The sequence below is a fragment of the Garra rufa genome, chromosome 25 (assembly GCF_049309525.1).
Source record: "Garra rufa chromosome 25, GarRuf1.0, whole genome shotgun sequence".
Taxonomy (NCBI): Eukaryota; Metazoa; Chordata; class Actinopteri; order Cypriniformes; family Cyprinidae; genus Garra; species Garra rufa.
The window spans coordinates 7,141,020-7,155,214 of record NC_133385.1 but is presented as its reverse complement, the minus strand read 5'-3'; the positions used below and the strand labels follow the sequence as shown (position 1 = coordinate 7,155,214).

The following is a 14,195-nucleotide window of genomic DNA, read 5'->3' as shown; positions in this document are numbered from 1 at the left end:
AAATTGATCAACATCTGTCTTGTCTACGTATCTAAATTAAACCTTTCAGGCTAGGTTTTCTTAAAGCCAATCTAAAGTTTGTTTTAATGTTTGTTTTCTTTTGGTTCCCCTTGGCTAACCAAATGTCAACAATTAAAGATTAAAAAGCTTAAAACATAAAAAATAATAAATAATTCAGTTTGATACTTAAATTGATATCTCAGCAATAAATAAAAGTAGGCTACTTATGTTTAGTCAATGTACCATTTTTAAAATTCAAATTTTACTATTTTTAATATTTATATAATGACCTTAAGAAAAATTACCCATGGTTTGACTACAAATAAAACCGAAAAACCATGGTTACTGTAGTTCTCATAAGGGATTATATCAGAATACTATCACATTATCTTCTAGGTTAAATATAATTTTGCATTAAGCAGTGACACTAAACAAACAGGATTTTTACACAAAGCATTTGGTTACATACAATAAAACTTTGAGACAAAGAACATGAGACAACTTGCAGATTACATAATTTCTTATAAATTTTATTTGCACTTCAAAATAAAACACCACTTGTGCTTTATTCTGAGAAAGGTGATCAGTTTCAAACAGGCTTTAGCTGAAATCAAGCATAGCCAAAATATAGCTGCTTACAAATCAACATCGCCACTTTTGTTATGAGTGCCCGCTCTTAGAAGAAAGCATGTGTTTGAATGAGTATTTTATTATGGGGGGGGGGGGGGGTTGCGTTATGAATGCAAGTAAGTCCGTTCTTGAGCTAAGGAATAAAGCCAAACCCCACCGGCAATGTCTGCTTCTATTTTTTAGATTGATTCAAAAGTTACAAACTGAAAAGAAAAAACAGCACTTGACGTTTCTCATAATAAAGCTTTGTGTACAAAAAAAATGTGCAACTGCTAATGTGTAACATAGCTAATCCAGGTGATCTAAAAATGTGCTTTTGTAATCACATTTCTCTGGGTTGCTCATATTGTCGTCAGCGTTTACAAAATGGTTCTAGAGCACTTTACGGGTGAGCGGTAAGTACACATCTGTGCCAGTGAGTTACACCATGGTTAAACAAGGGGGGCATCTTTAACACAGAGGGCTTAAACCTCCATTCATCCGTTATACAAACAAATACTAGCATGTTAAAAATGAGAAGGCACAGCTCTTTAACTTACTCAGGCCTTTACCCATCCAAATACTCGTGAGATACGAAAACAGAGGAGAGAATTATAAAAACTGGTGACGTGGAGGCCTAGTAATCGTCTCCTCGGCTGACCACCTCCTTGCAGGTGGGTCTCAGCAGGATGGTGTGCTCAAACTGGGCCGTGTAGCAGCCTTTGGTGTCGCACAGAGGCGGATAGGGGTCGATGATGCCCAGGTCGCAGAGGTTCTTCAGCGCCATCAAATACTTGCTCTCACCGAGGCGATCCAACCAGCGGCGGCAGAAGGCGAGAGTGCCGAAGTTGTCGTTGACCACGTTCAACAAGTGCTTGGCTCTGGGGAGTCTGGAAAAGAGAAACATGAACAGGTGTCCTTTTTAAGGCTTTGACTGACAAATTGCTCGTTTCTGGAAAGTTAGTTAGGTGTGCATCTCACCTTATTGGTACATGACCAACTTCAAAGTTTTTCATGTAATGGGAACACTCCATGTCATCATGCACCATGCCCTTCCCAGTGCTGCCGAAGGTCTCGATAGCATAAACCTCTCCTTCCTGTAAAAGAGGCAATTCAGCATGACACAGGGTTCATACAGATACTGTAAAATGAAATTCCAGGACTTTTCAAGCACTACTTTTGAATTTCAAGCGTTCAATCAGAGATCTCACTTATAAAACAATGTTTTCTCTTTCAAATAAAAACCATGGTTCATTTTGTTAAGGGATTTGTTTGTGTGTATACTTTTTTCTTTGTTTTGTGTTTTTGTAACTTTTATAAGTTCCAATCTAAATCAAATGACTCACGATACGCGCTCCGAAGTCCCGAACTGAATTAAAAGATTCGCGAACCTGCTCCAAAGTCTCGATCTGAATCAAATGATTTGCGGTCCACGCTCTAGAGTTTTGATGTGAAGCAAAATATTTGTGAACCTGCTCCAAAGATCCAATCTAAATCAAATGAGTCACGATACACACTCCAAAGTTCCGATCTAAATCAAATGATTTGTAAACTCGCTCCAAAGTCAAAATCAAATGATTCACGATGCATGCTCCAAAGTTCCGATGTGAAGCAAAAGATTCACAAACCTGCTACAAAGTTCCGATCTAAATCAAATGAATTGTGATACGCATTCTGAAGTCCCGAACTGAATCAAATGATTCGCGAACCTGCACTGAAGTTCCAATCTAAAGCAAATAAGTCACGATACACGCTCTGAAGTTATGATCTGAAATCAAATGATTTGGGAACTCACTTCAAAGTCTCAATCTGAATCAAATGATTCACGATGCACGCTCTAAAGTTCTAATCTGAAGCAAAATATTCTTGAACCTGCTCTGAAGTTCCAATCTAAATCAAATGAGTAACGATACACGCTCTGAAGTTATGATCTGAAATCAAATGATTTGGGAACTCGCTCCAAAGTCAAAATCAAATGATTCACGATGCATGCTCCAAAGTTCCGATGTGAAGCAAAAGATTCACGAACCTGCTCTGAAGTTCCGACCTAAATCAAATTATTTGCGAACTCGCTCCAAAGTCTCAATCTGAATCAAATGATTCACGATGCATGCTCCAAAGTTCCGATGTGAAGCAAAAGATTCACAAACCTGCTACAAAGTTCCGATCTAAATCAAATGAATTGTGATACGCATTCTGAAGTCCCGAACTGAATCAAATGATTCGCGAACCTGCACTGAAGTTATGATCTAAATCAAATGATTTGTAAACTCGCTCCAAAGTCAAAATCAAATGATTCACGATGCATGCTCCAAAGTTCCGATGTGAAGCAAAAGATTCACGAACCTGCTCTGAAGTTCCGACCTAAATCAAATGAGTAACGATACACGCTCTGAAGTTATGATCTGAAATCAAATGATTTGGGAACTCGCTCCAAAGTCAAAATCAAATGATTCACGATGCATGCTCCAAAGTTCCGATGTGAAGCAAAAGATTCACGAACCTGCTCTGAAGTTCCAATCTAAATCAAATGAGTAACGATACACGCTCTGAAGTTATGATCTGAAATCAAATGATTTGGGAACTCGCTCCAAAGTCAAAATCAAATGATTCACGATGCATGCTCCAAAGTTCCGATGTGAAGCAAAAGATTCACGAACCTGCTCTGAAGTTCCGACCTAAATCAAATTATTTGCGAACTCGCTCCAAAGTCTCAATCTGAATCAAATGATTCACGATGCATGCTCCAAAGTTCCGATGTGAAGCAAAAGATTCACAAACCTGCTACAAAGTTCCGATCTAAATCAAATGAATTGTGATACGCATTCTGAAGTCCCGAACTGAATCAAATGATTCGCGAACCTGCACTGAAGTTATGATCTAAATCAAATGATTTGTAAACTCGCTCCAAAGTCAAAATCAAATGATTCACGATGCATGCTCCAAAGTTCCGATGTGAAGCAAAAGATTCACGAACCTGCTCTGAAGTTCCGACCTAAATCAAATTATTTGCGAACTCGCTCCAAAGTCTCAATCTGAATCAAATGATTCACGATGCATGCTCCAAAGTTCCGATGTGAAGCAAAAGATTCACGAACCTGCTCTGAAGTTCCGACCTAAATCAAATTATTTGCGAACTCGCTCTAAAGTCTCAATCTGAATCAAATGATTCATGATGCATGCTCCAAAGTTCCGATGTGAAGCAAAAGATTCACAAACCTGCTACAAAGTTCCGATCTAAATCAAATGAATTGTGATACGCATTCTGAAGTCCCGAACTGAATCAATTGATTCGCAAACCTGCACTGAAGTTCCAATCTAAATCAAATGAGTAACGACACACACTCTGAAGTTATGATCTAAATCAAATGATTTGGGAACTCGCTTCAAAGTCTCAATCTGAATCAAATGATTCACGATGCACGCTCTAAAGTTCTAATGTGAAGCAAAAGATTCTTGAACCTGCAACGAAGTTCCAATCTAAATCAAATTATTTGCGATACACGCTCCGAAGTCACAAACTGAATTGCGTACCTGCACTGAAGTCTCAATTTAAATCAAATGATTTGTGAACTCACTCCAAAGTCTCAATTTGAATCAAATGATTCACAATGCATGCTCCAAAGTTCTGATGTGAAGCAAATGATTCACGACACATGATCTAATTGGAGCACTTTGAAACCATGAATCATTTCGCCAAGCAAAGGTTTAACTGATTCTGAGTTTCGAAAAACCCAGTTTCACGATTCGAAAATCGTTACAAGCCATGTCAAAATTCAAAAGTAATTGGCTCTTTTAATTTGATCTGTTTTTTGCTAGTGAATTGCTTGAAATGAATGATCGGAGACACAAGTTTTAATCAATCGGAACGGTTCCAGCATAAATACACACTCAATGGATTCGGTTCATCTGTTCACATCTTCAGCCATGTTTTTTTTACTGAAATAAGCGAAAAAAGTATATAATGGAAAGACATTACGGACATTATAAATATTACACTTATTTCATAGATACACTGTCTTTTAATAATTCAAGTACTTTTCCAGTATTTAACAATATTTCACAATATTTCTGTTTTTACTGCATTTTTTTTTATTAAATAAATGCTGCCTCTTTGATAATTTTGGACACTAGTGTACTTGACTACTCCTCTTTTTAAGGCCATGGTGTTGGCTGATAGCGATGTGCCAGCTAAGTGTTGAGTTGATAACTTTGGCACACCCGAACTCAGCCCTAAACCCTCAAATTGAGACTTTCTCAAGACTGTCAGAAGTCTTTCTCCTGGGGAATAAAACTGCAGCCTCCATTTTCCTTGTCATGAACATATATTGGGCAACTTACCCTAACCAAATAAAAACCAAGTATCAAAGATATTTCAAATCTGTAAAAACAAAAACAAGTCATGATGTACCTCCATTCTAGTGGCTTCACCTCCTTTCACTATGGGCACCGTCTTGCCTGCGTGTATTCTGTACTGTCCAATAGAGTGGCCGTTGAGATTTCGGATTGGTTTCACTGAAAAGCAAAGTAACATCATTGGTGAAATCATATCTTTTGTTACTTCTAGACCTTTGCTGTTAAAACAATTTGTATTTACCTTGATATGTTTTTCCATCGAGTTCCACTTCATAAGACTCCATAACCTCTTGAATTGATTCTCCAATGTCACACAAACGAACATCAATACCTGCACACTGAAATAAAAGAACAAAGATCTTAACAATAACTACTGTAATGCCAATAAAATACAAATTGCTTACAATGAACTCAGTTTCCACAAAATATGAAGCAGCACAACTGTTTAAAACATTAATAATAAGAAATGTTTCTTAAGCAGCAAATCAGAATATTAGAATGATTTCTGAAGGATCATGTGATCAATGCTACCTGCACGTTTTTACTCACTCAGGTGCTTGACTTATAAATATATTAAAAACAAACATTTATAGGTGAGGCTCTACCTTAATTCCAGTATTTGTAGCATCTTTAACGGCTTCCAGCAGTTTGTCGTACTTTGGGTTGAAGGTGACAGTAAAGGCACAGTCAATGATTCGACCTGAAATACCAAAATAATCAGTATAAACCATAAGGAATTAAGATCAGAAATGGTAATTTGCAGTATGTTGGCTGCCATAGGCGCACCATTAATGTGCGTGCCGAAGTCGATCTTGCAGACGTCGTCGTACTGAAGAACGGTGGGGTCTCCCGCGTTAGGAGTGTAGTGAGCGGCGCAGTGGTTCAGCGAGCAGCCGGTCGGAAAAGCCAAACCAGCGTTCAGACCATTTTCCTTGATCAACTTCCTAGAGCAATCCTCCAGTTTCTCACTGCCAAGGAAAAATAAGACCCGTTTAGCGGATTAATCTAGACACATGGCTGCCGTCACATGGCTCGACACTTTTCTACCGTCAATCTGAAAAGCTTCAACTAGATATTTTGCAGGTCATCTTTAGCCATTTTGGTGCTAAATCTAAGAAGAGCTGTATTAAACAACTTAGGCCAGATTTGCTAAACAGGGCAATTTAGTAAGACCACAATCCCATAAAAATACCATTTAAATATTGAATATTTGAACTAGTGGTGGCACTATAGAGTTGGTTCTAGAGACGCCAAATTTGGTCAGATCACTATTCATGGCCATCACTACAAGTGTGCCAAATTGCGTCATTTTCCTATGTTCTAGGGCTGCACGATATTGGGAAAAAAATTACATTGCGATATATTTTTTCCCTGCGATATATATATTGTGATGTGTACAAATTCATTTATGTTCATCAGGTGTTTTGAACTGCTTAAAAATCAAATAATAATTCAAAAATAATTGGGATAATTTTGTAAGCATTTTCAAAGAATAACAAAAATGTAAAAGTATAATCAAAACCCTGAAATAAAATACTTTTTAAAGCTTATTTTGGGTTGTTTCATAAACAGTTTGACTCACCTTATTCACTGTCAATTCAGGCAAATATCAAGATCAAATAATATGTTATGGAATTAATAATGAATGTTGCTTTTACCCTGATGAAAGGGAACTCATTTTGAGAATGAAAAGAGGACACTTCATTATCACATTAAGGAATTAGCATGAGTGACAAAATAAGTAATTTAACATTTTATTCAACAACTTTTTTGAAAACAGATTAGTAAATATATTTTGTCACAAAAAAAAAATGTCAGAAGATTCTTTTTTTTTTTAGTTTTGCATACTTTGTTTAAAACAAGTGTTGCTCATCAGCTTACAAAAAAGATTAAACTTTTCAACAACTCTATAAAAAAAAATTGGCTTCTTTGTCAGAACTGTTGCATAAAGTAAATATAAATATTCAAATACACCAATTTGGTGCTTCCGTATGCATTAATTTACTCATTGAAGCGGTTGTTGCTGCATAATATTCCACTTGTGCCTTGCATTTGTTGTACAGCTCTGGGATGGCAATTTGAGAAAAATAAGCGCGTGACGGCATAACATAACGCTTGTCATGTTTGTAAAACCCTGCTTGGTGACCGTGTTTATTGGTAGCATGTCTTTGGCAAGGTGAAATGTAATAGCATCAGTGACATCTTTCTGTCGCTTAGAGCCCTTCTCGTAAAGCGTCACACTGGCAAACGCATTCGAAATAGTTTTTTGCTTTGGACGGCAATCTGATCTGGTTTTGCGTTCGTCATACAGTGCTTTGTGGTGCCGACTTAAATGGTCAAACAAATTCGTAGTGTTTCCGCGAGTTGTGGCAACAACTGCCAGGGACTCCCGACAAAGCACCTGTTTTTGGTCAGCATCATCGCTTTTGTATCCAGAATACTTCCATATGCGTTTCTTTTTGCGACCAAATCTTCCATTTCGGCGCTTTTCTCCCGTCCCGCGCTCATTTCAAAGAGTATGTGCGCATGCAGAGACTGCATGCATGAAGTAGGTGAAGCAATGTATGCTTTGTAGTTTTTAAAGAACCCTTAATTATGAGTTAATTACTTTATATTAGATATAGATCCGTGAATAGAAAGTTTAGAAAGATAGAAGGTAAATTTTTAAACCAGACACACATAATTTTATTTTTATTTCGCCCAGCATCGTGACTGCCGCGATGTGACTATCGCACATGCGTACATCGCGATGACGATGCTGAAACGATGTATCGTGCAGCCCTACTATGTTCCGTTCATAGGGTTGCCATAGATTCCCATTGGACTAAAATAATAAGAAAACATACAGCTACAGCCCTTCGAGCTTGGTCCCTAATAATAAATGTTTTTTGAGCAGCAAACCAGAATATTAAAATGATTTCTGAAGGATCATGTGACTGGAATTAATGATGCTAAAAATTCAGCTTTGAAATCAGAGGAATAAATTACATTTTATTTCAAAATGTAACAGTTTTTGCTGTATTTTGGCTCAAATAAATGCAGGCTTTGTGAGCAGAAGAGATTTCTTTAAAAATCTTACTGTAGTGACTGGTAGTGCAAATCCAACCAAAATTGAACAAATCAGCACTAACCAAGGTTTCCCAAAGAAAACCAACTGGCTTTATGTCAAAATGTGTGCATTAAGCCCATGGATAGTTTCACTCACCAGATCTCGATCATAGTCATGCCCGGTTTGATCCAGCTCATGACGTATTTCCTGACCTGCCGGTGGGCCTCCGCAGCCTGTCTGAAGTCATTCCACATATCCTCATTAGCCTGATCCAAAAATTTCTTCTCCTCACTGGTCGTCCGCCATGCAGCAGTACGTCTGTGAGATAAAACACGTCAACTTTAATGGTTTCTAAAGTGCTTTAGCTGGTTTTAGAGTGTGTAAATAAGCAGCTGTTGTCTGTACCCATCTTGTGTCGGTGGATATTCACATTCCTGCCCCTTGGCATAAACTCCACTGGTGTAAAGCTCACAGATAGGGACAGATGGAGGATCTGTTTGAACTTTGGCTGAAAGAGTAAGGAATATTAACAACGTAAGTTATATTCAAACCATTTTAAGAAATCAAGAAATTATTTTCACAGGAAAAAATATTTAAATTAGGGCTGTCAAATGATTAATCATATTTTTTATTTTTTAAAGAAGTCTCTTCTGCTCACCAAGACCATATTTGATTCAAAGTATAGCAAAAACAGTACAATTTTAAAATATTTTTACTATTTAATAGAACTGTTTTATATTTGAATACATTTTAAAATGCAATTTATTCCTGTGATTTCAAAGCTGAAGTTTTAGCAGCATTACTCCTATCTTCAGTGTCACATGATTCTTCAGAAATCATTCTAATATGCTGATTTTCTGCTCAAAAAACTATTATTATTATTGTTGAAAACAGCTGAAGTAGATTTTTTTCAGGTTTCTTTGATGAATAAAGTTCAGAGGAACAGCATTTATCTGAAATAGAAATCTTTCGTAACATTATAACGTCTTTATCATCACTTTTGACCAATTTAAAGCATCCTTGGTAAATAAAAGTATAGATTTCTATAATTCATTAAATGAAAATTCATTAATTTCAGATAAATGCTGATCTTTGGATCTCTCCCTTCACAAAGTAATACTAAAAAATGTACTTAACTGTTTTAAATATTGATGATAATGATAATAATAATAATAAATGTTTTAGAGCAGCAAATCAGCATATTAAGACACAATGAAAATTTAGCTTTGATCACAGGAATAAATTACAAATTTTAAATATATTCAAACAGAAAGCAGTTATTTTAAATAACAAAAATATTTCACAATATTACTGATTTTCCTGTATTTTGGATCAAATACAAAACATTACAAATTTTACTGTTCAAAAACTTTTGACTGGTAGTGTATGTACTGTATATATTTAACCGTATTTTTAATGTATGTGTGTGTATTTATTAGGGGTGTAAAGGTTCACGGGGATGTATTGAACCGTTTCGGTACGGCCTGTTCGGTTCGGTCCACTTGCGTACCGTTTCGGTATATTTTTTTCATTAAATAATGTAAATTTATTATTAGCGTGATATTAAGCGCAGCGGAACAATGTTCCTAGGCGAGTTTCCGCACGGACGCTGTTGAGTGACGCACAGTAACACACGCACAGCTTTGCGCACAGTTAAGGTGCGTTCCGATCAACAGGGTCCCTATGTAGTGTTCACTGCTCCCTACTCCCTTAACTCGGTATATCCGTTGAAGTGGACTTCGCTGACAATAATCGCTCATTTGGAATGCCCTGGAACGTCATCAAAGCAAATTAACGGCAGGGTCACGCAGATTATGATTTAACATAAATAAATATTGTAATTTATTTTACTTTCAAATTTAAATACATATAAAATACATATAAACGTATGTATCTAAAAAAATATAGTCCAAATGTATATGTTTAGACCGTTAACACATATTTCACGCACTTTTTTTCCCCCACACACAGCCTATATTTAACTATCCTGTGATAACATTAAATAAAACAAGAAAGAGATTCACCTCACCAGTTTTACTTTCATTCATAAAATACAATATGCAAATGTAACATGAACCGCCATAACCATTCATAAACACTCTAATTTGTATAATAATAACAACATTTATTGCAACCGCTTCATTTCAGAGCCTTAAAAAATAATGTAAAATATCACCCAAATGTGTGGCTTTTATTTATTTTATGCAAGAATTCTATTGTGTATTGGCAGCTTTTCAAAATAAAGATTTTGTAATTTCTTATTTTTTTGTACCGAAAATGAACCGAACCGAGCTCTCCAAGACACTGTACCGAACCGAATACGATTTTAGCGTACCGTTACACCCCTAGTATTTATATATTTATGTATTTTGTAAACTTATTTTGCATGCAATTAATCGTTTGACAGCTCTAATTTTGATTAGTTTTTTTAAGGAACTAAATTAGCATCTGCAGTGGGACTTTCATCACTCACGTCCTTTCTTTTTCTTCTTCTTCTTCTTTTTCTTTCCAGTTGAATCTCCTTCCTCGCCATCTGCCAAATAGAAATTCCCCAATATAACATAAATCTTGAGCTGTCGCAGATACACATTCACTTCGATGGAAATTTTAGTAATTAACTTAGACAATAAACTTCAGACAAACCCTCTTCAGGCTCGTCCTCTTTCTCTTGGTCTTCTAATGTTTGTTGCTCCAGTTGCTTTGCCACTTTGGTGATTTCAGAATCTCTTTCACCCTCATGGTTTGCTTTAAAATAAAGTACAGGGAATTTGATGTAGATGCCACAATACAATATACAAATGACAGACATGAAGCACACAGATATCACACACGTGCAGTCAGACTGTGTCCACTTATAACAACATTACACAACTGCCGTGAGTTCACCAGCTAGTTAAACACTCGAACCAGCCATTAACTCAACACTACAGCGCATAACTAAACATTAAACTCTGTTCAAATGCTTTTAGTCGCTATGTCCCCCTGATATCAGATTAAGCGAGCTCTCATCGGTTTATCAGACTGGGTAGTAACGTTGAACGTCAGGGCCACGCCAGACTTTCGTCCGTCTTTATTACCTACGGCTCCCGTTTTTGCCTTCTTCTTCTTCTTTTTCTTCTTCTTCCCGGTCTCGTCAACGGGATCCGCGTCTTCTTTGGGAAGGTGAGAGTCGCCGTTCGGTAAAATCTGCTTTTGTGCAGCTGCGGACTGCAGCTCCTGCGTCTGCTCGTCTGCCATGATGTGACCACGCGAGGGATTGTGGGTGAAGCGTACATCATGTCATGCCGGATCTTTGTGCGTTCAGCTGGATGGACCTTTTTACTCGAAAGAAGGTCCAACCGATTGAACCCATTCTAATTCCGCAAGGAGTATGCTACACTTCAAAAAGCAGTTTCTTATTTAGATTTGTTTGTCTTGTTTCCAGCCAAAATATATATAAAAAAATTAAATCAAGAACCATTTTACTTAATTAATTCACACATAAATGGCACATTACAGAACTGTGTACATAGCTGTGACTGTGATCTTGCACATATCTATACATCTGCACATCGTCTTGCCCATAACTTTACAATCCATTTTCTGTATGTTTATTATATTCTATTGCTACTTTTTTCTACTATTTTATTGTTGTTTTTGATATTTTATTTTATTATTTGTACATAATGTAAGTTAATCCATATTTCTCTATATTTCCAATTTGTAAAATGCTCTTATTTTCTTTCTATACTGGAATTTCCTTCTCTAAATTTTATATTTTATAGGTTATCAGTCGTATAAGCATTTCACTTCATATCATACTGTGTATGACTGTGTATGTGACAAATAAAATTTACATTTTAAATTTGAATTTTCTTTTTTTTTTGAAACAGAAAACAAGATTATTTTTCTTACCCTATTGGCAGATTATTTTGCTTGTTTCAAGCAAAAACGCACTTAATTTTGACTTGTTTTTACTGAAAATAAGAACATTTTTACAAGATTATTTTTCTTACCCTATTGGCAGATTATTTTGCTTGTTTCAAGCAAAAACGCACTTAATTTTGACTTGTTTTTACTGAAAATAAGAACATTTTTACTTGTCTAGAAAATCCTTCTTAATTTAGGAATTTTTTGATATTTTGCCTGGAAACAAGACAAAAAAATCTAAGTAAGAAAAGCATTTTTTGAAGTGTACACTGCAAAAAATGCTTCTCTATCTTATATTTTTTGTGTACACTGCAAAAAATGCTTTTCTTACTTAGATTTTTTTGTCTTGTTTTCAGCCAAAATATCTAAAAATTCCTAAATCGAGAAGGATTTTCTAGATGAATTGATGCCCATTGGAATATTTTTTTTGCTTGCTTCAAGCAAAAAAGAAAAAACAGACTTAATTTTGACTTGTTTTTACTGAAATCAAGAAAATAATTTTTACTTGTCTAGAAAATCCTTCTTAATTTAGGGATTTTTAGATATTTTGGCTGGAAACAAGACAAAAATATCAAATTAAGAAAAGCATTTTTTGCAGAGTATGCATACAATTTCACATACAAAAACTAAAAATCTGACTCTAAGCTCTCTTTTCTTTATTCAAAGTTGATCTAGATGAGTATATGGAAACTATCCAAACTTCTGTTAATCCTGAAAACTGCATCTCTATTTATCCGATGTCTCCTTAAGGTAAAAAAAAAAAAAACCTTGGTTACTATAGTTAAATCATGGTAACCACAAATTAACCATGGTTTTGCTACACTAACCATAGTTTAACCATGGTATTTGTTGTAAAATTGTGATTATACAAAAAAAAAACTTGGTTAGACATTTATTTGTGTATTCTTTCTTTCTTTTTCTTTGTTTTGTCTTTATAACTAAATAAAAAATAAAATATAACTTTATAACTGTTTTGTAAAAAAAAAAAAATTCGATATGCACTGCGAAGTCCCGATCTGAACCAAAAGATTCACAATACACGCTCCGATTCCGATCCAAATAAAATAATTCGCAATACACAAAGTCCTGATCTAAATTAAAAGATTTGCGAACCCGCTCTGAAGTTCCAATGTAAATCAAATGATGCGCGATATGTGCTCTAAAGTCCCGAACTGAATCAAAAGGTTCACAATACACGCTCCGATCTGAATCAAATGATTCACAATATGCAAAGCTCTGATATAAATCAAATGATTTTGTGAAACCGCTCCAAAGTCCCAATCTAAATCAAATAATTTGCAATAGGCAAAGTTCCAATCAAAATCAAGTGATTCTCGAACCTGGGGTCCGTTCTTCGTACCTCGCTAACTAAGTTAGCTGGATTTGATTGTTGACGATTTCGCGGGATCTTGGATCACTCGGTTCTTCGACGCTCATCCGGGACTTGCTGTTATAGCAACAGATCTGTAAGCGTAAACCTGCTCTGGAGCAGGCTTACTTTATGTAAACAGGATTAGATCGCGGCCACTCAGTTATGTCCGCTTCATTTATACGAAAGCAACAGCGATATTTGCCCAATTAATTTGTACTATTATATTACAAGTCAAAGATGACCGCACATATATGTGATGCAGGGTAATTTATTAAAAAAAAAATGCAGTCTGTCGTTTGAAAAGTGCATATGTCACTTAAACATAGTTTGTGTAGTTTGTTTAACACTGTTTTTCCATAAATAAATATTATGAGTGTAACTAAAGATAATGCAGTATTTGATTCTCTTATTGATTTCATACAGATACATACAGGTCATTTTCTAAAAAAGGGAAATGTACTATTAATCACTCTATTTCATTTGATTATTTCACATTTAATTTATATTTTAGAGTAGTAATAGTAAATTACTTTGTGGAATCAAGATAAGAGACCACGGCTATAAAAGCGAAGGTGGATTTACCTAGAAGCTTTTGTTTCTTTAGCTCAGTATACTCTTATTTTTTGCTGGAGACTTCTCTTATAGAGCAAATGGATGTCACCCTGTTTCATTTGTAGAGACAACATTTAATGGTCAATACATGTCATAAAGGAAGTAAAATTAATTACAAGACTGTCCACCTCTGTATCACGCCTCTCTGCCTGCAACTCACACTGCAGTCAGAAATAGAAGTACACAAGTAGATACAAATTCAGGCCAAATTATGCATGCACTTACAGGTACTTCCTCCAAACCACAGTCATCTGACAGGGTTGCTTCACTGTGCAATGGAAACAAAAT

General features: G+C 35.7%; 1 protein-coding gene across 1 annotated transcript; it reads right to left on the bottom strand.

The window, feature by feature from the left end:
- Positions 1–502: 502 nt before the first annotated feature.
- metap2b (methionyl aminopeptidase 2b) lies at positions 503–11,256 on the bottom strand. Its single transcript, XM_073831826.1, has 11 exons — positions 11,092–11,256; positions 10,658–10,759; positions 10,488–10,547; positions 8,420–8,522; positions 8,171–8,332; positions 5,752–5,933; positions 5,571–5,665; positions 5,207–5,303; positions 5,021–5,124; positions 1,591–1,706; positions 503–1,499 (listed from the first exon to the last, which is right to left on the bottom strand). The coding sequence occupies exons 1-11, from the start codon at positions 11,249–11,251 to the stop codon at positions 1,247–1,249; spliced, it is 1,434 nt and encodes a 477-aa protein (XP_073687927.1). The 5' UTR covers positions 11,252–11,256; the 3' UTR covers positions 503–1,246.
- Positions 11,257–14,195: the final 2,939 nt, after the last annotated feature.